Below are 26,286 nucleotides of genomic sequence, written 5' to 3' on the forward strand. Positions count from 1 at the left end.
AAAGAGAACAAAAGATGAGTGAGATCAGGAAGCTACAACTACTGAGTGTTTACAAAGAATAGACATGGGTAATATCAGGGTATGTGTAGGCTTAACCTGTTGTTTATTGCTTTGCCAAAATAGTATAGGCATGGAGCTATTAACATAGCTCTATGGTATAGGCCTCCATTGAACATAATAATAATTGAAATTGTGTATGGCTGCATATATCCACCTTGTTAGGTGCTCAAGGAGCTCCTCTAGTATTATCTCAGCGAAGTTAGGCTACAGAATTTACTCGGTGAGCACTCAAAAGCCTTTTTTGATGAATTTTAATACTGATGTACAAGCCGAACCTGTTGATTATTGCTTTCCCAAAATAGTAGGCCTGCATTGAACATACCATAATACATATGTAATTGAAATTGTGCATGGCTGCAGATCCACCTTGTTAAGTTCTCAAGATGCTTACCCCAGCTAACTTAGGCTACAGATTTCAGTGAGCACTCAAAGGTTTTGGACGAATTCCTACCTACATGTATACTACAGGTTCCCCATGTACTTCACTTGGGTTGAGTGCAGCACAATGTGGGTACATTTCTTGCTGGAGGGAAGTTATGCCATGGCTAGGATCCAAACCCACGACTCTCGGATTTTGAAGGCGAGAGTCAGAACCCCAGACCACAACAATACAGTGTTGATGATGCTTGATGGTTATATATCAGGGCAAAGATGTCTAATACAGATTCACCATACAGGTCTGGAAACATAATGCAAATCATGCAATGACTAGCTGCTTGACCTGGGCCATTCTCATATGAAGCAATGATGATTCTATTGATCTATTAAAGTACACTATCATCTATCAACTGCCCTGCAGTCTTCTAGCTCCGAATTCCCTTTAATACTGACAGCAGATCTTATCAATTTTTCAAAAACATTGCCTTAGGACCAGGGAAAAATTACACAAGGCTCCCAAATTGCCATTCAGAGTCTGGATAACAAAGAGCCCCTGAAATTCCCATGAGGTCCAATGTTAACTGTTTGGCTGGTGAGCTCTGAAAGTACCCCCCTAAAAAAAACCAATAATAATAATAACAACAACAACAACAATAATCATAATCACAATAATAATAGTAATAATGATAAATGAATAAATGAATGAATAAACAAACAAACAAATAAATAAATAAATAAATAAAATAGAGAATAAAGATAGATAAATAATAAAAGATGATAATATTTGCTCCCTCCTCCTGATGGCTACCCTAATACTATAGAACCAGTGATATATTCCTGATAGAAAACTCAATTCAAATCAGTGAAGCCAGCAAAATGACTTCATTTTTCACAGGGAGAGCATGGCACTAGATCACATTTAAATGAATAAGGCATTACCCCATCCCCTAATGACAGCAGTTGTTCTTTGTAACCCCCCCCCAAAAAAAAAAAAATGAAATAACAAAATAAAACAAAAATGTGTAGCCCTCCTGGCAGCCAGTCTATGTAACACTCAATGCAAACCAATTAAATGGACTCATTAGCAGCATGGGCATGGTATTAGAGCACATTAAAATGAATAGGGCATTACCCCTAACAGTAATAAATCCCTCAGGGATTGACTGAAAGTTTAGGGGCAAATACCCAAGGGGATGTTTTTGATGAAGGTACAGTGACAGTATTGGCAGACAGTATTAGCAGGAGGTTGAAGTGGGGATAATAACCAATCTGCATTGAAGGACAGGTTTTAGCTTCTCGTTTGTCACAGGGGTAATCAATATAAGAAGCTTGAGGTCAAATAAGCATACTCTTCTTTAGAAAAGATTCCCCCTTTTAAATCCCCTTGGTAAGGCGGCTTGGGGGCAATGTGAGCGGACCATTAGAGGATATCATTAGGAAAATGTTATCGCAGGATGGTAACTTTGAGGATAAAACTCTAAAATGTAGTTCTCATTAAAATGACAGATACACACATGTAAACCTTGGAATAGGATTGTCTATACCAGCATTAAAAAAAGGTGTATCGATGCAGTGTGAACCAAGGGATGAGACAGATCTTTGGCCTCTTTCGGAACTCCCTCTTTGAAACCCTGGTTAACATTAGGCCCTATAGCATAGGTTGTACTTGAATGTTTCAATGGGATATCATCACATTTGAGGACATTCTTGAGATCGTTATTGCTCATATTTTTCAGAAAGTACATGTATGTGACTGATAAAATTTACATGATGTTAGCACTTGTTTACTCAGCCAGCAATTTCCCTTATCCTGAAACTTGAAACATATTCCTCTTATGCTCTCTCATGATGGTAATCCCCAAGTCTGAACTGGCTTTTAAAAAGGCTTGACGCATGGAGCTATGAACACAGCTCCATGCTTGAAGCCTTAAAAGTACAGGCCTACAGGATGAATGCAAGAGAAATCGCCTACTGACAAATTAAAAAACAAGTTTACCAGAAATAAGCTTGACAAAAGTCAAGCCCTCCTAACCTTTGAGGGCAAAGCATTCTCAAAAGGTGCACTGTTCTGAAACAATGGGTGCAAATTGTCTCTGATTTAAATATCTATAATAAAAAAAGCACACATTTCGAAAGAAGATTACTTTGGAGAGCTCTTTCATTATCTTTTCTAGTTGAATAATTGTAACAGTTCTGTGACTTCTGTCTGTCTTGTAATGAAATACTATTTATAATGATAATAATGAAACGTTTTTGTATAGTGCAAAATACATAAGCAAAGTTGCATGTCTCTATTTGCGCTTTTCACAAAAGGAGTGGAGATGGAGGGGAGAGCACTATTGTAACAGATATGAGGCATACACATTACACTTTTGAAATATTAAATGGTACATGTTGTTAATACCAAGAACAGGTACATTGTACATGCATTTGAGACTTTATGACACTCATATCTATAACAAATACAAACCAAAGGGGTGAAAATAAAACAGTCAGCACCTGCCAGTAACAAATTCATTGGGGAGGGAAAAAGTCACTTTTCCTGGATACATCGTACAGCAATTACACAAAGCACTTGTGAAAAATGAACTCAATATACAAACAATGATTTTAGCATGGACCTATCATCTCTTATTCTATTGAGCAGCAGTGCTCAAATAGGTGCTAAGTTGTCAATGAGCCTGTGAGTTCAACCATATGTATGCCTACTAAGAACAGGGAGTCGGGGACATATTACTTCACTGATTAATTATGCACGTGGGAAGTTAGAAACTTGATCCGGCAAAGAAAAGGACCACTTCCGTCCCTGCTTGACAATACCTAAGTGCAATAGAGACAAAGCAAGGCATCTTGATCGATTCTGGGAGGTGATGGAAGCCGAGACTGTGAACTTCCTTTCAAGAAATGCAATATAGTGGAGTTTTTTAATTTTAGCAGGAAGGTAATTCTGCCAAAGTCAACATATACAGTACATGTAGTTGGAAAATAGAAGTTTGTTCTACTGAGAAATTTCAAATTAAAAGGGGCACTTTTGGCATAATTATGGAGCAAATATAAATGTCTTCACCTTGGGTAAATGCATCCATGCATTCAACTTGAAAAAATGGAAAGACAATACATGCAAATTGACCTGTAGAACTACATGTGCCTGTAAATTCTACACCTGCTGCCCTACAGCCTGTATTATAGTCTTTGATACAAAGTTTAAAGAGTAATTAAAGAATAAACTAATCACAAATCCATGAAAGAAAACATAATTACTTTGAGTAGCTATACACATGTGGGCCGACGTGTTAATGGATGATTTGAATTTCTTGTTGGAAGACTAATCTGTTTGCTCTCCAAAGGAAACAGTTACCAATTAAAATACCTTTTACAAACTTGGGACTATCCAAACATGTTATGAAGATCAAATCAGTATTGGTAGATTTAAATATATTGGTATTTCTTGACTTTACAGGTCAACAATACATGTACATAAAAGAGGACCTTGCCCAAAGACCGACTGCCCTTGGTGCTTGTAAGTTTGCTTCTTTAATAATTGAACAATCAAATTCAGCATACACTGCAAGGAAGTTTTCATCTTTTCAAGCAGACCTTACTATCGTGAGGGCTTGTCTATGTATTTAACTTTGCCAAGTCAATACAGTCGTGAAGGGGAGGGTCAATGGAGTCATCTGCACCAAAAATCGTCCCAACATTTTCTTTTGATACCTGGCTTCCTACACAAGCATTCAATCGGTTCCTAATCGTACAAATCTGCATGCGAGGGCTGTTAAAGCGTGTCTCATCTGGGTCTCTATCACATCACAAAGGCACTCTGGCGGGGGGGGGGGGTTGAACCAGGTATAAAAAGGAACAGTTGGAGGGGCTCTAAAAGACTATGATAATAATGTGGTCAAAAGAAGTTTTGTGCCAAAATGGCACCTTTCCTCCGTGTCACTTCTCTTCACCTTTCAGCTTATAGCTCAGGTTCAAGGCAGTGTGAATACTTTTGTGAGTCTAAACCTGCTAAAGAAAACAAGATTTACTGGGGGCCTCTTTCTACGCCACAGTTCACCTTTTTCCTCCTCCTCCTATTCACTCGACTTCTGTCTCTCGACATGCTTTGATACCCGCCCAATCACATAAAATACCTGATTATTTTCTGATTCGGAAGTCTGCCCAGTTCAGAAAATGGTCAGTTATTTTGTCCATCATGCAGGAAAATACTTGCATAGTAACATTCAAAAAAGTAAATACCCACAAGTTTGGTTGTTAATCTATACTTATGACCACTATCAGACGGATTTTTGCAGTTTGATTTGCAGATTACAAAAACTGAAGATGAAAAGCAAGATACATACATGTACATGTGAGTTCCTTTTCTGGCTCACTACCACACAAACTTTATGTGATTAAGGGGGTGTGAATGCTTGATGAATACACATAAAAGAATAGGCCTGAACAAATCCCTAGGTGATTTATTGGCATTTTTGTAATGGAGTTGGTATGAAAGAACCTTCCTTTGCAGGTATCCTTCCTACCTAATTTCATAATATCAATAAATGTTGAGTTATAACCCCCAATGAATAAACTTTAGAACAAATAAATTATTACTGCTATACATATTTTGCTTGCACCCCCCCCCCCCCATTAAGATGTGACTCAGATAACGATGTTGCTCCCTTATTCCCCCTCTCTAAAAAAATAGATTGATATTAATACAAAAATATGTATCTTCAGAACAAAGATTAATGGCATTAATGGCCAGTTAAACGAGTTGCCTGATTAATGAAGGCTGGAAAAGAAGGTCCAACTTTAAAAAAAGATATATATATACATGTATACTGTAAAAAAGTGTATAAATACTTGAGAGTTGAAGAACAGTCTGAACAAGGCAAGTTGGAACAAGGAGTCACACACATACTCGAACACACTCTATCTCATTCTTCTTGCAGAGCGATATCCCCGTCAGGTTCAACTTGGGGTGTGTTCAATGTCAGTATCCAAATTTAAACGGCAACATGAAACGTGACTGAAAACGTGATTACAAAACGCAGATATAACAAGAAACAAAGGATGTGTTCAATGTCCTCTTTTTTCCTGGTCTTAAGAGTAAACGTCTTTCAAATCATGATTTGTAGGAAAATTTAAACGTCAAAGATGCGTTTGTAAACGTGATCAGTTCAAATTTCACGACCTTAAGCATCGCGAATGCGACATTGAACACAATTGAGTTTTGAAACGTCTTTAAATTTGCTATCGCAGTGGAAGCCTACACAAAACAGGTGCCAGAACTGACCTCTCGTGATGGGTCATAACACTGCGCTTACGAAAACGGGAAATTTAAAGACAATCAACATGAACAGCGTTATATTTTCGACACTGAACAGTGCACCACTGATCGTGTTCATTGTTTTCTAATCGAGTTTTCAATCGTGATTCATGTTGCTGTTTAAATTTGAAAATCGACATTGAACACACCCTTGGTATATTTGATGCCATTTGGGGGGTCAGGTTCTGCTTTTACAACTCGAGGCAGAACAAACACGATCCTGGCTGCCCTTTACAGGTATGGCACAGACGAAGGAAAGTCTCGGTGTACGATTACCTCCTGAGTGGACCAGAGGTGGAACTAAAAAATACTGGATCTGAACTTGTGATCGTTTCCTTCCAATTATCATTGACAGGACTGGCATCGGATGCCCCATCCTCCTCCCAATATTCTTTTTTTTGGCCTCTCTCTCTCTCTTATCCCACCCCTCTTTTGAAGTGGAATTGGTGAGTATGAGATGGTATTTTAAACAGATTTTAAACTTATCATCACTTCTTTACAACTATCATTGACAGGACCACAATCAGATACCCCCATCCTCCTCCCTTCATTCTTTATCGGGCTCTCTCTCTCTCTTTAGGTTTCCAATCTCTTCTTTCAAAGCAGAATCCATGTCAGTCAGGGTGATTTTAAATAGATCTTAATTCTTAATCTTAGTTCTGACTTTCATTTCCTTCCCATTACCATTGATGAGACAGGAATCAGATGCCCCAACATCCACCCTTCATTCATTCTTTGTTTCTTTTGCTCTCTCTCTCTGGCTCTCCAGCCCTTCTTTTAAAGCAGAATCATTATCAGTTAAACTTGTGATCATTTTATTTCCTTCCAATTATCATTGATAGGACCTGCATCAGACACCCCACCCTCCTCCCTTCCCTCTGTTTCTCTCTCTCTCTAGTTCTCCCATCCCTCCTTTCGAAGCAGAATCGGTATCACCATGGACCATGGTATCACTATCAGTCGGAGAGTTTTTTTAAACAGATTGCCTTATATGGGCATAGTAGGGGGCAGGAGATATTAGTAGTTTAGGGTTTCCTACATGTATGTCAGTGCAGAGGAATGGAACCTCGTGAGCCTAAAGAATCATGGCCAATAGGATACAGGCAGTACTGTACAAGAGGCTTTGCATCTGATGCAATTACCATCATTCGGCAACGTTTTTCAGGTCGACATTCATCACCTACAAATATGTACGAAAAGTATGCGTTGCTAGTTGCTACACTTTTTAATAAGATCATATTGCATGGTCCTCATGACTGCAAATCAACAGATCAGCCTCTGTTGGCCCGTTGCAGTAAGAACTGCAATCAATCGGAACTCAAAATCAAATGTAAACTGATTTTCAATTATACATGTAAAGGTGGCGGATCCAGAATTTTGGAATAAAGAGGGCACAAATACCAAATCTTGAAGGGGGAGGGAACTGGTATGGCCTCTCCTTCACCATGTGTTATAATAGTCTTAAAATGTATGCCTTTTGATATCTACTAAATTGACCTATAATTGTATTTGTATAGAGAAACAAAAATGTTTTAAGAGGAAAAGTAACTGTTTTGCTACTTGGTAACATAATCATTGTGGTATAAATGTATCGAGTACAGTAGTTAATTAGTATGTTATCATTCGAGTGGGTCTGTATTGCGAGACTACACAAGCATTATGCCATATGGGTCAGGAAACTGGCCAGGTATGAGAAGTTGAGGACTCGAGATGGCCCCCATGGTTTGTAGGCCTACATGTATCTGCTCTAAAGTGGAGGGGGCGCAGATGACAAGTCTTTCCAATTTGGCTAATATGCATGTTAAATGGGCAATTCTCAAATCATATTTCACCCCTGCCCCCCCCCCCCCGATCTGCCACTGCTAACACTGCGTTTAAATCACATGCAAGTCTTAAATAAAAAGGCCACTTCTGATTGGGTAAATCTCCAAGTTGCAATTGATTTTGGGAGTTGAGTTTGATCACAATTCTCTCAGCAATGGCCTGACCACATGATGGCAGTTTTACTATTATGACCATAAATACTGTGCGATAATAACATCATAAATGTACATGTATATCTCAATAATTCCTCTGCTAAAAGAGCATCAATTTGGTGCTTCAGAACAAAAATGACGGACCTTTACGTCAACAGCATTTCACATTATCCTTCCTGGTAATTCTTGGTAAAAAAAAAAAGGATGGGTATAGATCTGCCTGTATTTTCCAGAATATACATGTGTGAACCAATGTGAATCAATACTCAGATAGGTGTGAGTATGGGAACTGGTACATGAACGCACTCAAAACAACCAACCACCGAGGGACTGCCGTAATTGTTTTCAAAATATGTGTTATTCAACGTGATTATTTTCCCACAATGGACATCCAAAATTTGTCCCATACATGCGTACCGTTGTGGGAACCTCCACATACTGTAGCAGGATGTTTGGAGATACTAACTCAACTTTTGGAGGGAGAAAAAATGGGTAACATGCAGTTTGGTGGGAATGCCGGGTTGAAATAATACTGATAGGGAACATGCAGTAAAGAGAATCAAGAGAAATACATACGAAGTACAGCAGTACCTGTGGATATATTCAATGAAATGACATTCTGCAAGATACATTGTTCATGTGATCAACAGCTTTGCCAGGGGTTAGCATTGCAATTATATACCTGACATAGCAATGGGTATATGTCTTCAAACTGGATTCCAAGTGTATTTCATTTATTTTCATTTTTAATCAGAGAAATAAATAGCTCGGTATTTACTAGGTTCCCTAGAAAGAAACTAATAGAAAACTAAACTGCTTTGTAAACAGACATATCAATTTAAGACCTATGATATCAGATAATTTTCGTCACTTGGTAAAGAGTTGCAGCGGCACTCGAAAGCTCGTGAACTTGTAAGCTAGTGAACACTTTTTGCGAGAGTGATCACGAATTTCCTAGAAAGCCAGTGAACACTTTTTGCGAGAGTGATCACGAATTTCCTTTTTGACCATAGTAGATTGCGAGACAAATGAATACCCTCTAGCGATTATGATTCTGTTTGAATTCAAAATTCTCATGTGATTAGCCATAGATGTGCAGTTAATTGAAATAATAACCATAAGGTTCTTATACACTGTACTACATGTATTCATCACCCATAAACAGCATGCTACAGGTGAACTTTCCATGAAACAAATTTTGCACTGACTTTTGTTGTAAGCTACCGAAATCCTTGCATCTGATTGGCTCAGAGCAAATACTGTAAGTCAGTCAAAATCACTTACTACTTGTTTTATGAAACACTCCACAGATTGTCAAATACCATTATGGAAGAGGGGATAGGAGATTGATATGTTTCACTTTACAATGTAAGTCTGTACAATCAGTATACCGTACACTGATAATGTGCTTAAAATCAAATGGCATATTAAAGAATTGTGTATTGTGATTACAAAAACTGTCTGTAAATCAACAACATATTTGAACAAAAATAATTGTGAAGTTGAAGTATTCTTACCTTTTTTCACATGGTGAAACCGATGCCTGAACAGCGGTAAGTGTTCTATTCTATAGTCAATAGTTGTTTCATATTTAATGCTTAAAGGATTCGGTGCTGCTTCTACGTAAACAATCGCTTTACCGTCCTTTGCGGCGAAACAATGCTCCTCTTTAGGAGAAGTTCTTTCATACTGTAATCTCTCTAAAACGTCGTGCACATGCACCTCTCTTCCAAACGTATTCCTTTCGAACTCCGGCCTGTCGTCAAGGAGAAGCGGCATTAACTTTCCCGGCGTTTCCCGGTAAATGTTCGCTCCGTTACCCCGGATTTTGATGTTCAAACACAGGCGGAAGTGCTCTTTGTTTTTTCCATTTGAAAATGTTATGTGTAGGGCATTTCTTGGGAAGGTCCATGAGATATGCCCGCTTTGGCAGTTCATGTTGAGTTGTTGTATTGTTCTTTCACCCTCATTTATCTCCAGACCACTGCACAAAAATATGAAAAACAAAGAGAAGAAAAAAAAATCAATGAGTATCTATGTTTTATTAGTATTAAATCATATTGTTAGTAGCTAAGCTATGAGACGTATATAGAGTCTGCCGCCCTCTATATCCATCTCGTAGCTTAGCTAATAACAAAGAAAACAAGATGGCCACGTAAACATCAGCAGGTTTTTTCCTGTCTTCTCATATTTTTCTTGGTGGTAACCTGAAATGTAACAAAGAAACCTGGGTTATGACTGGCAAGACTGCATAAACCATACTCGATTATTACATGTATGTAAAGATATTCATCAGAAGAAAATATTTGTTATGTATTACATTGTTTTATCAGAGTACTGGAACAGAAAAAACAAAACCGGAACCCGCGCACATCAGACAGATTCCGGTATTCCTTCCGTTCCGACCCAGGCCTAATTCCTAAGTTCAAATGCCCTGACTGAATCAAATATCATTCCTGTTGGGTGAGGTATATGTAGACCTACATGCTGAAAAACTTAGCCATGTCTTCAAAAGAAATATGAAATATTAAAACTAGAAACTCTACTAATTATTGAAAGTATTTTGTTAAAAAATTATGTCACCACAAACCAAGAAGTATAGACTGTGTTACTCGAAAAAAGGGGGACTACTTTGTACATGTATTACAGCTTTGGGTTTACGTCAAAAGTTTTTAACTTCTCAGTGGAATATTTGTATATTACTGTATCTTACCAAATGTTAATAACATTTAAGAATGTTTTTTTTGTCCCAGTCATATTAGTGTTACATGTCAATATATGTCATCAGACCATGAAGGTTATGTTTATGAACTTATGACAAGAAAATTGACTTTTCCTGAAAAGGGCAATTCACACCTCAGCAATATCACCAAACCCATGCAAAGAAGACCTAATTGCTCGTCATGCTGTTTTTCTTCAAGCAGCAGTGCTTAACAAAGTGTGCTTTGCACTTCAACAGAGAAATAAATGTTTTTAATTGACAACTGCTCCAGGCAAGCTCAAAGTGAGACAATGACCAGTTACAAACAAAATGACCAACTAATGGGTTTGAATATAAAATCACTATCATTCTCTCTCTCTCTGATCAGCTCATTCATGCCATTTGTGAGACACGCTGGTGGGACGGCACTCAGAAGTCAGGCAAACAGTAAAAGCATGCAATTATAAGCAATTGTTGAAAGGACTGAAGGGCTTTCTGAACCCGAGAGGCACAATGGGACCAACTGGAGCACAGTTTGAAATCTGCTAATTGTCTACGAACTCACTTGTTGCGTAACTAAATCAACGGCCAAGAGACATATTTACGCTGCGCAAGCTGTTGCTCGTGGGCAATGAAAAGCCATGAACAAACAGCACAACAGGAGAGGTTGACACAGCTTTATGCATTTTATTCACAGCCCAAAGAATCGGGGATTGGATAGGAATCCCGTAAAGGCCTGCTGGTCCAACAGAGACCTGGAAGTCTCAATGGAGTTATTGCTAAGGGGGTTGGTCCGCTACTTCATTACTATTTACCTTGATTGTGTACTATTCTCCTTGCTCTCCAATTACCCTTTTGTCCCATAGACAACTCTTTTGGAAGAGGAAATAGTTGAGCAACAGGTGACACTGGCTTCAATTGATGTTTACCACACGACCTGGCTAAGAAATGTCCTCTAAAACGTCCATCTTCTCTTCAAAATTACATTTCAATTCAACCGAGTGTCACTTCATGGCTTTCCAACGATATTTACCAAAATAACCTGATTACTAATTGTCCACCTTCTCCACAAAATTGCAGCTTGGATCACTTCAAAGATTTCCATACAAGGGAGACATCTTTCTGAGAGGTGGTTATAAACTATAAAGACTGATTTTGAATCACATCATGGCATGGTTGTTATGGCAACAAGAGGTCATCCAAATGAATCAAAGCCCAAGTCAGGTCAATATGATTATACAATGTTCAGGCCTATAAAACATTTTACCTTCAAATAATAATCAAAATTACTTGGAATATGAATGGCAAATTATAAGTAAAACTTGCCAAATTTGCCTTTTATTCATATTTATTGCAAATAAAATGTGTACATGTAAGTCTCAGAGTCCTAGGTCATGAAAAAAAAACAGAATAGAAGACAATTGGAGCTCAACGAGACATGCACACATTACATACATGTACATGTACCCACATAAAAAGTAAAAACATACCAGGGGGCCATTTTGTATAGCTGTTCGGAAGTTAAGAGCGACTCTAAGAACGACTGGTGAACCTTTTTTACACCATCGCCAATGGTGTACACCATTTACCTAAAGAAAGGATCACCTGTCATTCTTACAGTCGCTCTTAACTTACAAACAGCTACTTTATAAAACACCCAAGACCCACCTGAACTACATTGTACATCCTATAGTAAAATATGTATGTAAAGTACACATATCTCCACTCAACAATTTCTCAACCAGTTTGTTAAACAAGATTGGGGGTAACAGAAAAAAAGGGAGAAATGTGGTTGGCAAAAACAGAAAAGTGCCATTCCTTAAATAGTTATGGTAGACTGAACTTCACCCACGCTTAACAGTTTGAAAGGGCAGTCACAACAAAAGTGGGGCATAGAAGAGCTAGAAATGTAAATACCTGTCTGTTTACATTAATATTCTAAAATCGTTTCCCCTTGAAGCCTGTGATAAGGGAATATAAATGCTTGGGTAAAGAAAGCAAGCAACCTTGCTCTGATCATGGAGCTATCAAGTGACCAATATATAAAGTTGTTGGAGTCTGGCGAAAATTCAACCATGACTGGCTGAAAAATATCATCGGCACAAACAGGTGTATCACTGGATGTATTAAAGCCAGAAAAAAATTTAAAAGAAAATTGTGACAATAAAAACCCTCTGGGGTCCGCTTCATTAGGAGTTACAGCTAATGTATGGTACATGTAATTTTGAAATAATGGTAACCAGACTATACCATGGTAACGAGGCTCGGTAGAGCCAATCACAATCACGGTCGGTTACCATGGTAGTTTTCATAATGACAGTTACAATAGTTGTTACTTTTTATAAAATGGACCCTTGACCATTTCCAGAATTAAGGTTTGTTCCTCCAAAGGGTATTTAATTTACAACAAAAAGGACTTTACAAATGAATAGATGTTATCCTGGTACATGTATGTTCATGTTGAAAATGGTGTAGGACAACATTACAACAGTAACAAAAGTTTGCAAAGGAATCACATTATTGGATAATCATAATAACAGCTGGATTTATATACATGTAGCACTTTTTGCCTGAGGATACAAAAATTGCATTTTTAAATGCAATTTTAAAACCATACAAAGCTACAATACATACATGTACATGTATCTAGACACATTTAAGCTGCATGATTGAATCCCAAGATACATGTAATTACATACAGTGTATATGGACTAGATAATGATAAACAATACTGGCTAAAAAATGCTAGATTAGTATACAGCTGGTAGCACTTTCCAGAGGATAAATAGGAACAACTTTTTATTAATTCGGCTTTACATGTATCTCAGGCTGCCTCTCTTGGTTTAAGATGAAAAAAAATATAAAAGTTTCTCCTATTCTGCTTCGCAGTTGAAAAAAATACATACTTTTCTTCAAAGACTTTTACAAAAATGTGTTTATTCAACTACATACAAATATAGAAATTCCTAGCTGCACAAGAGGTGCACATTGAAAATCTACCATGCTTGACCTGCCCCAGTCAAGTCAAGTTCAAAACACTCAATTAAAATACAATTCGTACGCCAACTCTTTTCACTGGATCTCTAGTTATCGATAAAAGGAAGAGGAAAATGCCGTTTCCTGCTTACCAGAATCTCATAATGGGGGCAGACTATTTTTTTTCTTCTTCAATAAAGCATGTTTTTTAGTCTCTAGACAAACAATAGAAACAGAGACACATGTTGAGTGAGTACAGATCTGTACCCTCTTCTATTCAAACCAGAGCTCATAAGTGCAAGTCCCTAATACATGTATGAGGGCACATTTCATGAATAGTTGCAATCAAATGCAACTTGGTTGTCAACCAACAATACGATGTACATTGTATATTAGGGAATTGCACTTAATTTCTAGAGTTGCATTCAAGGGCCCCACAAGCCAAGCTCGAAGCCCTGTACTCCTACCCAGGAGTTGGCAGAGGCTTCTGATGGGCAGATCTCTGATGGCTTGGCCAAAAGGGCCCACAAGCCGAGCTCGAAGGAGTTGGCAGGGGCTTCTGATGAGCAGATCTCTGACGGTTCGGCCGACAGGGCCCTGTATGCCGAGCTGAAATTCCTGCACTCCTACCCAACTCATTCTGCAAGTGACCTGATGAAGAATTCATGGCCATACACAGTGTGGGGGGGGGAGTTGCCTGCCAGAAATTTTGAAAACTTGCATTTTTTTTAAATAATTTTTTTCACCAATTTCACGAAAAGCGGCGCAAAGTCCTTCATTTGCACTTTAGAAAAAAAAATGCCCCGATGATATTAAATCTTGGGCACTTCGCTCCCTCCTTTTCGAGTTCCGTCAAATTTTTTTATAGCGTCCTGTCCCCCAAGAAAAATTCTGCATACAGCCATGGCAGAATTTCATTAATTTTTACATTGCTTTCATGAAGATGATTGTAAGTTATGAACCACCACCACCAGTCCAGGTGAACATAGGCCTAAGTTACATAAAATTTAAAAAAATGAATTGCACCTTTGACATTGATCTCAAATGTTTTCTTCAGGGATAGGAATCGAGACCCATTTCAAAATCCATATTGTGATTACCCTCACCATTGCACCCACCCCGGCTGCCTACATGTACATGTAGTCTGCAGGCACAGACCCTGATTGAAACTTTGATCAGCAAGTGTGTCTCCATGCAAAGACTACATGTACATGTAGCACGTATACAAAATTTGAGGGCCTTCAGTACACAAGGCATGAGTAGGCTGCAATTCAGACCCTTTACTTCCAGGGTGAAGGGTTTGCACAGCAGACTACTGGCTGCCCTGGCTATCAATTGGTAGGTAGACCTACTTATAATATATTTTTAGACTCTCATAGTAATTTCTAAAGCGCATTTTGATTTGGTTGGATGATTGTCCTGTGTGACTTCCATATAATTCAATATCCTTATGATCTTCTATTATCACGCCAAAGTTTATTCAAAAGATTTTATAAGGTCAAATGGTCATCCAAGATCTATGAAAACAGACACCTTTGCAGGTGAAATGAACTTGCATTCAATCATATAACAAATTCCAACTTTTTTCTTTTGGAGGGGGGGTATTTGTGGAAGTTCATTTGAAATATAATGCCCGAGGTGGTATTTGCAGCTTTTCAAATTGAATCTGTCATAAACTGAACCCAGGGTAATATGTCTTTACGCTGGAATCTAAAGTGGATTGGCGATGATTTTCAAACAGTCTTTGTATCAAGCTTCAAAGTCAGTTTGGAAAAGTTTCAAATCTATAGAAAAACATGCAATTAATATTAAATCACTTTTGACAGTAATAATGGCAATCTACCGGCACTGCCTGACTACCCAGAAATCTGTTCAATTTATGCTAAAGATTTATGCTAAAGATTACATGTATGCTTCAGTTTGTGGGCCTACAAATACATGTAGGTATGGGTCTTTGATCATACAGTGTACTGTAGTAGAGACAGTGATTTTTTAAATGTTATTTTCTGTTTCTGCATGTAAAAACCTGTAAAAACATCTCAAATTTGATCTGAAGTGTGAATATATGCGATGTCTACATCCCATCTTTTCAAGCATCATTTCAAAGACAATATTGGTCAAGAAAAGTCTTATGAAATACCTCCTAATTACACAGGAATAACTTTAAGGTGTTGTTCTCAATGAATATATAATTTTTCTTAATTTTCATAACATTTGGAGTTAATTCACCTAGAAATATTGACGAAATCAGCGTCACAGAGATGAAATAGCCCCTACCCTCTTTTAAGTTTATTTTATTTTTTCTTCAAAGTAACTTGGGCGCAAGCACATCACCCGCGTTGCAATGGCCAGATACGCGATGGGTACATGTATGTCTACGCAGCCACTGCTCTGTTGCGTATCATCATAAATACACAAGATAAAATTTATACGCAAGATAAAATTTTTAATTTTATCTGAGAGATAAAATGTCATCTCAGAATACCAATTTCATTTTAAGAGATAAAATAAAATATTTTAAAAATAAAATGACCTCAGAATACCACCCCTGTTCGTTTGTAAGGTGTATGTAGGTACTCTAGCATGAGACACCAAATATGTACAATGTACACTGTACCTCTTTTGACAAACATGCATACATATGCAACTTCTCTCAATAATAATTAACAAGTAATACAAAACAACTGTTTCAGTAAAAACGGATGTTCAGTTTCCATAATAATCATCACTATCAACACCTTCATCATTACCATCATCATCATTCAATTCAGACAATATTGAACTATAAGTCTGGGGGCCGTTTCATAAAGCTGTTCCTAAGTTAAGAGCGACTTTAAGAACGACTGGTGATCATTTCTTACGCGCTAAACCATTGCCAATGAATATACCATTTTCCAAAAGAAAGGATCACCAGTCGTTCTTAAAGTCGCTCTTCACTTACAGCTTTATGAAAGACCCACCAGGTCTTATAAAAGAAATACATGTATGAAGGAAACCCTCAAGTACCCCATGAATGATGTCAATTCAAAAGTAGGTTAAAGGACAAGTCCACCCCAACAAAAACTTGATTTGAATAAAAAGAGAAAAATTCAAGGAGCATAACACTGAAAGTTTCATCAAAATCGGATGTAAAATAAGAAAGTTATGTCATTTTAAAGTTTCGCTTCATTTCAGAAAAACATTTATAGTACATCTCGGTCAGTATGCAAATGAGGAACTGATGAAATCACTCACTATTTCTTTTGTATTTTATTATATGAAATATTTTGATTTTCTCGTCATTGTCATGTTAAATGAAGTTTCATTCCTCCCTAAACACGTGGAATTCCATTATTTAACATTTTATGCTTCAGGCAAGGAGGTCCTAATCGTCAAATTCGTAAAAATTGAAATATTGTATAATTAAAGCAAAATTAAACAAAAGAAATAGTGAGTGAGTGACATCATCGACTCTCTCATTTGGATGTAACTGGCTCGTTCATATAACTATTTTGTTAAAAATAAGCGAAACTTTGAAATGTCATAACTTTCTTATTTTACATGTACATCCTATTTTGATGAAATATTCAGCATTGTGCTTGTCTGATTTTTCTCTAATCAATCTCTAATTCAAATCAACATTTTACTGAGGTGAACTTGACCTTTAAAAACTCGACAGTTATATGGCCATGTTTGAAATAACTTGGTGTTTTATAATGTACATGTACATGTAGTATTTTTATCTTCAAAATACCACTGGGTCCCCTTCCACACATGTGGCTTGTAATGCACATGTGTACAGCTAAATCCATCAAACAAGTATGGCCAACAACGAACAACCACAGATCTGCATACAAGAACTTTGATCTTTGTACCTAGCAGACTGGTGGTAAATTAACTATAGAACCAATCTGCTCTCTACAATATTTGAATTATTGGGTGGTATTTATTACAAGTATGTATTACAACTATGCCAAACATTTACCCACACTGAAGTTCACAAATACACATTGATGAGAGAGAGGGGTGTCAGTAGAAGAAAAAAAAATGTTAATTTTATAGACCAGTTCACACAAGGAGAATCTGGCTTGTTATCTTAGATATGTTGACTGAGCTCTTGGCTAGTTTTAGTGAGGAAGAAAGGTTGCATAGTCGTAGTAATTAAAATTAAAGCACTCTTTTACATGTTCATGTATGTCATTGCACGTACATGTATGTCTTTGGATTAATTCAAATTGCATTGTTGTAATTCAGTATGTTATGTACTTCACATCACATAGAAGACTTTGACGGGGCACTTTGACAGGACACAAGCATTTCAAGGAATAACTTCATGCCAAGCATCCATTTATTCCAACTGGGTAGCGTGCAGCACAATTTGGATCAATTTCTTATGAAAGGGAATCACAGCCATGACTGGGATTTGAACCCCTGACCCTCTGTTTCAAAGTCCAAAGAGTAATCCACAGGGCTACAACAGTCCATGTATCTCAGTCAACCCCTTCGCACATCTTAATTTCAAGAACTTCATGTACGGATGATGCACTTTTGAAAATCACTTTGACTGAGCATTGAACCCCTGACCCTCTGTTTCAAAGGCCAAAGAGTAATTCACAGGGCCACAACTGTCCGCGTATCTCAGTCGACACCCTGGTCCCTCGCACATCTTAATTTAAAGAACTTCATGTACGGATGATGCAGAGTTTGAAAATCACTTTGACTGAGCACTGAACCCATGACCCTCTGTTTCAAAGTCCAAAGAATATTCCACCACACCACAACTCTATTTCAGTCGACACCCTCATGCATCCTCATGTACCTGTATAAAAACACGGATAACTCGGAATTGAAACACACCTTTTGCAAAGCCAAATACTACACAATTGAGATTCTAAAACCCTGTGGGTAGTCATACAGCATGTCTCCTGTATGATGTTTATCTTAGCCAGTCTTTGTACTCAACTTCACAACGGATTTGCCAAAGAATATATACAACCATACAACAGACAGGCAGCAGCTAACATTTAATGCCCCACAACGAACAGAATTTATTGTGTAAGGTTTGTATAATTGTATCCCAACATGGCTTACATTGTAGGTTTGATGGGTGGATGTAAAAAAAATAAATGGCCAATAAGCAATATAGTACAGCAATTCTGCCATGACAAAAAAAAATGATAAAAAAATATCTGAAAAGTCCTCTTGCACTGACTTTGCCCAAAAAATACACGATCATACAACAGACAGGCAGCTACAGTGTACCTCCATGCTACCACTTAGTGCCACACAACCAAAAGAATTAAAGTTTTGTAAAAAAAAATAACAGCAAATAGGCAATACAGCAATGGCTGCATTATGGGAAAAAATACAATGGATAGCAATTTCAATCACAAAAGGCATGTACAGGAGACAATAAACCGGAACAAGACTAGTATGAGAATGAATTATTACTTCTTGTACTTGTAACATAGCTACATGTACATAACCACAAATTTGTGTTAAATCGAGAGATGTACATGTATGTAGTAGGCATACAAAGTGAGTTACATGTATGTCTACCAATTTATTGAACCAACTAAAATGGTTTTGAACCAAAAAAAGGCGTTTATGTAAACTTTCCAAAAATTTCTAGAATAAAAAAGTGAAAAAATTCACCCATCACTAGTAGAACAACATGTGATCTGAAACGAGAGAATACTGTATATAAACACCATTTTGTTTAAGAGGCTACTGGCTACATGTAGATTCCAATGATTGGGGTCACTATGTGCTACATGGATATTCTAAGAGATGGATTATTGGCGAGCAATGAGCTATAAAACAGACACTACTATTCTTCTTCTACCAACTACATGTACATGTATATTTCATTTAAAGTTATCAACTCAATTCTATAGTAAGAAGTCATACAAGATCCGACCTCAGTCGACTACCAGTGAGTAGATGTTACAGAACAACCCATTCCACATTGTCACTGTATCCAGATCCCATTAATTTCTGCCCCTCTTCACCTTTCACTTTTTTCAGGGTTTTTCTCCAATGCGCAGCTGCACCTGTGTTCAGGACCCACTACTCTACATGTATGACAATTGTAAATCTATACTCAAACCATTATTCATCTTTTAATCTGATCTGGGGCAGGACTTGGGAAGTAACAAAGGTTCATTCAAATTATTCTCAAATTAAGGATATTTCCTCCAACAGAAGCCACATGTACAAAGAAGGAATTATTCCTTTTGCCCTTAAAACCTTCTCTTTTTAAGTCTCAGCTACAACTTTCCCCGTTGTGAAATATACACAAAGAGAATTAAAAGATAATCTGGGATAGTTGCAAAACACAGATCTAAAGTTGGAAAACAGATCCGAGCAAATTAAGGGGATAATCAGCTAGATGAGACTGCTTCCTACAGAGTGAGTAGACTTTTCTCCTCAACTCCAAATCCTCTCATGCAACTGAAGGTCTCTTTTTCATCAAGTATCAACTAGGTTGATTGTGTCTATTACCATAAGAAGCTCCCTTGATAATTATACAGTGTCTCAAATGAGGGGTATAATAAACTAAGTCTAAGACTGTGCAGCTAAAAAGAAATCCGTAGAAACTTTAACCTTCACAGTTTAACAAGTGCTGTTAAACTAGTACAGTACTTTGTCTTCATTTTTTTCCTGGAAGTGTTAGATATACAGGTACATGGCCATACACAATGGGGGGGGGGGCAGTTGCCCCTCTAAATTTTGAAAACTTAGATTTTTTACTGTTTACGCAATACAGCATTCACCAAAAGTAAGCACGAAATCCTTCAATTTCATTTATCAACCTTGTTTTTAAGTTGTTTTTTTAATTTACAGTTACACATCCCCCCATCCCCCCCCCGCAAAAAAAATTATGCGTACGGCCATGCATGTAGATGATAGAAAAAAAAATCACAACTACCATCAGCAGTACTTAGAACTAGTAGTACTGTTATGATAATAAAAACATTCCCTGAATAAAAGAAATGACAAGATAAGGAAGAAAAACATTAAATACGGACACTCAAAATATTTCAAAAATAGATTAGAGAAGCAAAATATCATACATGCCTACAGGGCATTTTACTATATTCAGAATTCTACAATTAGTAGAAAACTATTTAATTTCACTATCATGTTTATAGAACATTCAGCTTTTGTGTGATGTTACTTATTGTTAGCCTGTCTTTACTTTGTTAAGTTCTTCTTGAGGTTACATCTGCCTCCTTCAGGGTTGAAGATTCTTGCAGATGGTTTGCATATAAACTAGAGTAACAAAAAAAAAGAAAAAGAACATTCATACAAACCTTCCAGTCCAATTACACGGATCATTTTCCAGGGCACGGGCAGATGAAGAAAACAGCAACAATGTTGTAGCAATTGCCAAAAGTTTTCTTACGATCCATCTTGGCTTCCCATTATGGTTCTCCATTGTGGATCCATGGACAACGTCTCCAAGACGATGATTGTCTTCCCGAGGTCGGGGTCTCGCGTCATGCAACATTATTCTGTAATTCCTCAATCTTATCCAGACACCATTTTACACGAATGGTCCAAACGATGAGAGGTCCAATCTCGATCCCGACAATCTAAACGAGAAATTTCCAATGTGCAAACGAGGGATGTCTTCCTAGACTTCGGAAATCTTCTAAAACCCGTCGCTCATTAAAAAGTTAGATCGTGCGAGGTCTGAGCAAGGAGATATCTCCTTGGTCTGAGCTACAACGACTCGCTCCACTTTGCTCCTCGCCTGGCCAGAGGGGTGCGGCGTTGAGTGGTCCCAGTGGTGTAGAACTCCACACAACTCCAAACTTCCAGTCGCCGTTGGAACTCCTCGACGTGTAAAAAGTTAAATAACTCCTTGATGTGAGCCTTTTGAAGGTTGATGTTCCTCTAGAAGTTAAAGAATGGATGCATATATGTATTGCTGTTATCAGATTACCTTTGGAATACGTCTAAAAGGTTAAATCGCGTTATAGAAGAAAGATTATTTGGGATTATTAACCCCAACTTTCATGTACACCTGTCTCACGAACAAACGCGATACACTGTGCAGACAAACGCCAATGCATTGGCTTCGCACACACACAGGCATGTGCGGCAAGCTCAAGCAGCGACGCGCGATCGAAAAATCGGGGGGGGGGGGGGGACAATAGAAAGACTGTTGTTGTTTTTTAGTGGTAACGGCGTTTTCTTCTCGAAAGCCATATGAGTAAAAGTTTTCCTATTGTTTATCGAAATGTTTATTACAAAAAAAGTATACTCGAGCATAAGTTGTAAAAGTATAAAATTGCCATAATGATAAGTTATCCTGTTAAAAGTTATGAAAACGTTTTTCAGATGAAATGCAAAAATGTATAGGCCCGGTGTATAGCCTATAGGCCTTCAAGTCTAGCAATAACGATTCAAAAAAATTTTATCAATTATTTGTTGCTGTTTTTTTTTTCATTTAAAATGTTATAAAAATGTTCAAAAACATAAAAATCAAAATGGAATGCAGCTGTGGAGCAGGGGCGGGGGCTTTATATCAATTCTTCTACACTTTTTTTATGTATAAAGCATGTACTAAAACCTAAAGGAATACCATTTGACAATTTTGTATATGATTTTTCTATATGATTAGCCTCCTCTCTTTCAAAACGTTTCCTCTGTCCCTGGTGTTACTGCTAAAGTAAAAGGGGGAAAAACACATTATGTAATAAACATTTCTGAGTCTAACCATTTGGGAATTTTATGTGCTAGCGGGTGATGTATGGTGGTAGTAACAGTGGTGGTGGTGATTATGTGTGATTGAGGAGGTGATGACGATGATGATGACTATGATGATGAAGGTGATGATGATGATGATGAAGGTGGTGATGATGATGATGGTGGTGGTGAGGGCGGTGGTGGTGGTGACAGGAGTGGTGATGATACTCCAATATCATAGACTACAGAGGGCGCTATACGTATTTGTGGAAAGGAGAAGGCCAGTTCACTTGAACCTTTGTTTTCATTATTGAAACGTCGGGCGGAATCATGATCGGAGGGATGGGGTGAGGTGGCCTAAATGTCATTTGAATTCATATTTTGTTTTTTTTTTAATTCTCCATTTTGTCCCAAAACATAAAAAAAAATTAAACACGGATGGTAAATATTTCTAATCATGATAATGAGGCCTGGGGTAATGAGGGCATAACTATGCATATCTAATGAGATGTCTATATAATGAATGCCGGATATAATATGAATTTGAATGAATTTTATTTGGTTTATTTCATTTCTATATTCACTTTTTTAACACACACATCAAAGAAACATACAAATACAAATAAATCACATAAATCAATATACAAATCAATCAAGCCTATTACTTTCAGATTGGTTATAACAATACAAACAATATCCAATAAACAAATATAAAAAAAAGCTTTTTAAAAGTAATAAAAGTATTCGTTGTCTATGTCTGCTAAAGAGAAAGAAAATAAATGAAAAAGAAAAGAGATTAGCTGAGAAGCAAGGCTTGTATGACGCTGATCTCTCGAACAATAATAGGCCTGTATCAAAATGTTGAAATATTTTTCACTGACCACCTTCTTTACAAACTTTTTGGGATAGGCCTTCACTATACTTGGCTCATCTTCGTGAAGACTGCTGTTTATAAACTTCCCCACACTAAAGAACTGTTTATAAACGCAAGAGGACATGTTTTATATTCCAATGCATTGTTCGACTTATATTAAGTTTTCCCCCAGACATGTCGGACACTTATGCATTTTTACTGAAAATTTTCACTTATTCAGAAAAGGCAAAAGTGCCACATGACAGGCTCGGTCGCTTCGCTCCCTCGTCTTTAAGCTTCGTAGAATATATTTACGCGTCTTGCTCCCTCGCCGGGAAAAACATTAGCGTACGGTCATTGGTAAAACAATTACATGAAGGAATGTTACATCTTTATTGTGTTTAATAGGCCCCTTTTCTGTATTTTTGAAATCTTGGTAGCTTTAATTGGTCATGAATTTAATAATGGTGACATTGAATTGACAAAACATTATAATCTTGAAGAAAAATGAATTTTTATTTATATTTTCCCATTTTCAACAGTGAAACGATGGATGTAGGATGGGTTACTATGGGGAACCAGATTGGCGGTTTACTCAATGCGTGAACTTTGTACCTTTATATTATTTTTTGCACGCATTCAAATAATTACAAAAATAGTAAACATCATCATTTAGGCTACCTCCCCGGCTCTCTAATTTTACCCCCAACCAAGATATAAACGATACGCGACTCAGCATTCTTCTTTTCATTACTCGTGCATGAAAATAGCGTCGTCTGCTCCAAACGGGCACAAAGGAGGCTGGTATATATCCAGTTGAAGACAAAAATCATTTGATGATCATAATAATTCCATATCAATCGATTTCCTCCATTGTTACAGTCATGCGGGGGTCCGGATCTTGTTGGGCAAGTTTTGTCACACAGCCACGCGACCCGACTCCCGCAATTTGAAAAGAACAATGTGGCACGCTTCCAGCGCAGCTGCAAGCATACGCCGTTCGTGTGCACGGTGTCATTAATTCGTGCCGCCCATTTTTTATTCTTCAAAACATGCTGTTGTCGTTATGGTTTTTGCTCTTTTCACCACAATACTCTTTTGTAATTGATGATTATTACAGTAGAGTTTAATTATGGCCAGAAGTCTAGACCCATGGGTTCTTTTGTCTCTCCTTTTTCCCCTATTTATCATTTAATATCGGCTTTCCATGAAAATGAATTTTATTCATTGATTTTACCTCATGGGCAGACCCCCTAAAACTCGCGTCATTTTGCTAAATCTTAAAAAAAAGGATTATCCTTTTTTTACCAATCAATGAAATGATCTTTATCAAAGGGACAAACACAGTTTGAATCACTAAGTCCAACATAGGCCCACGGTAGGCCCGAAGTGAGACCACCACAAGGAGAGTGGAACCGGTGGGTGGTGGGGGGGGGGGACTAGGGGAATTTTTTCAGTTAACCGCCCCAAAAACTTGAAAATAACCATTGTGATATCATACATTTTCTCCCCCCTCCCCCACACACATACTTTAAAAACCGCTCCTCTACCCCCTGCAAATATGTATAGGCTACATTTTTTTTTTTGGGGGGGGGGTGTTTCGTTTAAGACAACTTAGGAACAAATTAGTGTATAAACGATGAGTTTTGCTCATTACCGCCGTTTTGTTTCGTAAAATAACATATCCATATCAATCCCTGTCCATGTCTTTCTCTCTCTCATTTCGATTTGAGATTCGATAATAAATCTTTATAACAGGCCTGTAAAATATAGTTATGTGATGAAGTACCCAAGCCTGTAACAAGGAAATATGTGTTTGCGAAGCATGCAGGCGGTCAATAATGATGCATTTCGAATACTGTAAACGCATGCTATTCACAATTTTAAGTTGCAATTAAAGTAGACTACATTAAGCCCATTCCAAAGTGATTCCAAGTTATTTTTTCAGTGCATAATAATTTTCATGAATAATTTTTTTCTGTATACTTCCTTGATTTTAAATGATTTTACTCGATCTGTATTTGATTTGAATTAACAAGTTTGGTTCAGTATACATGTATTTATCTTAAATTTACCACGTTGTTGCAACATGGTTTTCTTTCTGTCTTCCTCTTCCTTTTTTTTTTAACCAGCTCTATACAAGCAACGCGTGTCATGCGCGAGCTGCTTGCACAATCGCACAACTGTCATTATTATTTTCATCTTTCTTTCGATTCGCTCTTACCAATTTTCCCCCTCTTCTTTTCTTCATTTGTTTCGCCTGCTGATTCCGTTCGCGTGCTTGCCTTCTGTTTGCCACCCACTCCCTCTCCTCTCCTATTATTGTATTCAAATACAATCTTTGATCAAAGGGGCTACGTGTGTAGGAGACCTCAACCCTCATTCAAGCAAACAATATAATCTCCACCGAAATTCCTTTATCAACCATAATTTTTCACCCCCTCTGAATATCTCTTTCAACTTGGTTAGTGTAGTGCAGCTGCCAGTGCTGGCAGGGCACGATTATTCTTTAGATCTATCTCCATGCGCATTGCGTGTGTTTTATATAAGCATTATTTCACAGAACAATATATGAAGGATGACCTTTATTTATTGGTTCTTTATAATTCGCATATTCTTTTTTTACGGGAGCGAAAAACGTGCCATGCATGTGCCATATTCCTTGTTATATGGTTAACAGCATGGACGCTGCGATGCTATTTGGATTTAGAAATATGATTATGAAATAAAAAAAAAACATTCCTTGGGGATTAAACAGTTACATTAGGCCTATTGAGAGAGAAAAAAACATAATATAAAGTTATCGTTTTGATTTTTTTCTTTTCTTCAAAGCTTTGGCCTCCAAGAATAGGGGGTATCATCTTTATCACGTTAATATTTAACAGGGCCGAAAGTTTTGCAACTCGTTTCATTACAAATAATGTAGGAATATAATATGGCTTGTTGTATTTATATAGGGGCAGTATTTTCCACGCAGTGATGCTATTATCGTCCCTCTAAAGCTCTTTAGCCCAATAACATTTAAGGTCAAGTCCATCACAGAAAAATGTTGATTCGAATAAAAAGAGAAAACTCAAACTAGCATAACGCTGAAAATTTGATCAAAATCGGATGTATAATAAGAAAATTATGAAATTCTATAGTTTCGCTTAATTTTTCACAAAACAGTGATATGCACAACTCAGTGACATGCAAATGAGACAGTCGATGACGTCCCTCACTCACTATTTCTTTTGTTTTTTATTGTTTGATTTATTACAAATATTTCATTTTTTTTACAAATTTGACAAAATAGGGACCAACTTGAATGAACTATATTATAATATTAAACAACGCTAATTCCACATGT

At 37.3% G+C, this 26,286-nt stretch overlaps 1 protein-coding gene across 1 annotated transcript in view; it reads right to left on the reverse strand.

Annotated features, from left to right (window-relative positions):
• Nucleotides 1-21,475, reverse strand: part of LOC121422605 (meteorin-like protein) — a 38,653-nt gene extending 17,178 nt beyond the window's left edge. The window contains exons 1-2 of the mRNA XM_041617757.1: nucleotides 20,704-21,475; nucleotides 9,249-9,715 (exon numbers count right to left, since the gene is read on the reverse strand). Of these exons, the coding sequence (XP_041473691.1) occupies nucleotides 9,249-9,715; nucleotides 20,704-20,900 (664 nt within the window). The 5' untranslated portion in view covers nucleotides 20,901-21,475. The remainder of the gene's footprint in view (nucleotides 1-9,248; nucleotides 9,716-20,703) is intronic.
• Between the last annotated feature and the right edge of the window lie 4,811 nt (nucleotides 21,476-26,286).

This window comes from Lytechinus variegatus, chromosome 10 (assembly GCF_018143015.1).
Source record: "Lytechinus variegatus isolate NC3 chromosome 10, Lvar_3.0, whole genome shotgun sequence".
Lineage (NCBI taxonomy): Eukaryota > Metazoa > Echinodermata > Echinoidea > Temnopleuroida > Toxopneustidae > Lytechinus > Lytechinus variegatus.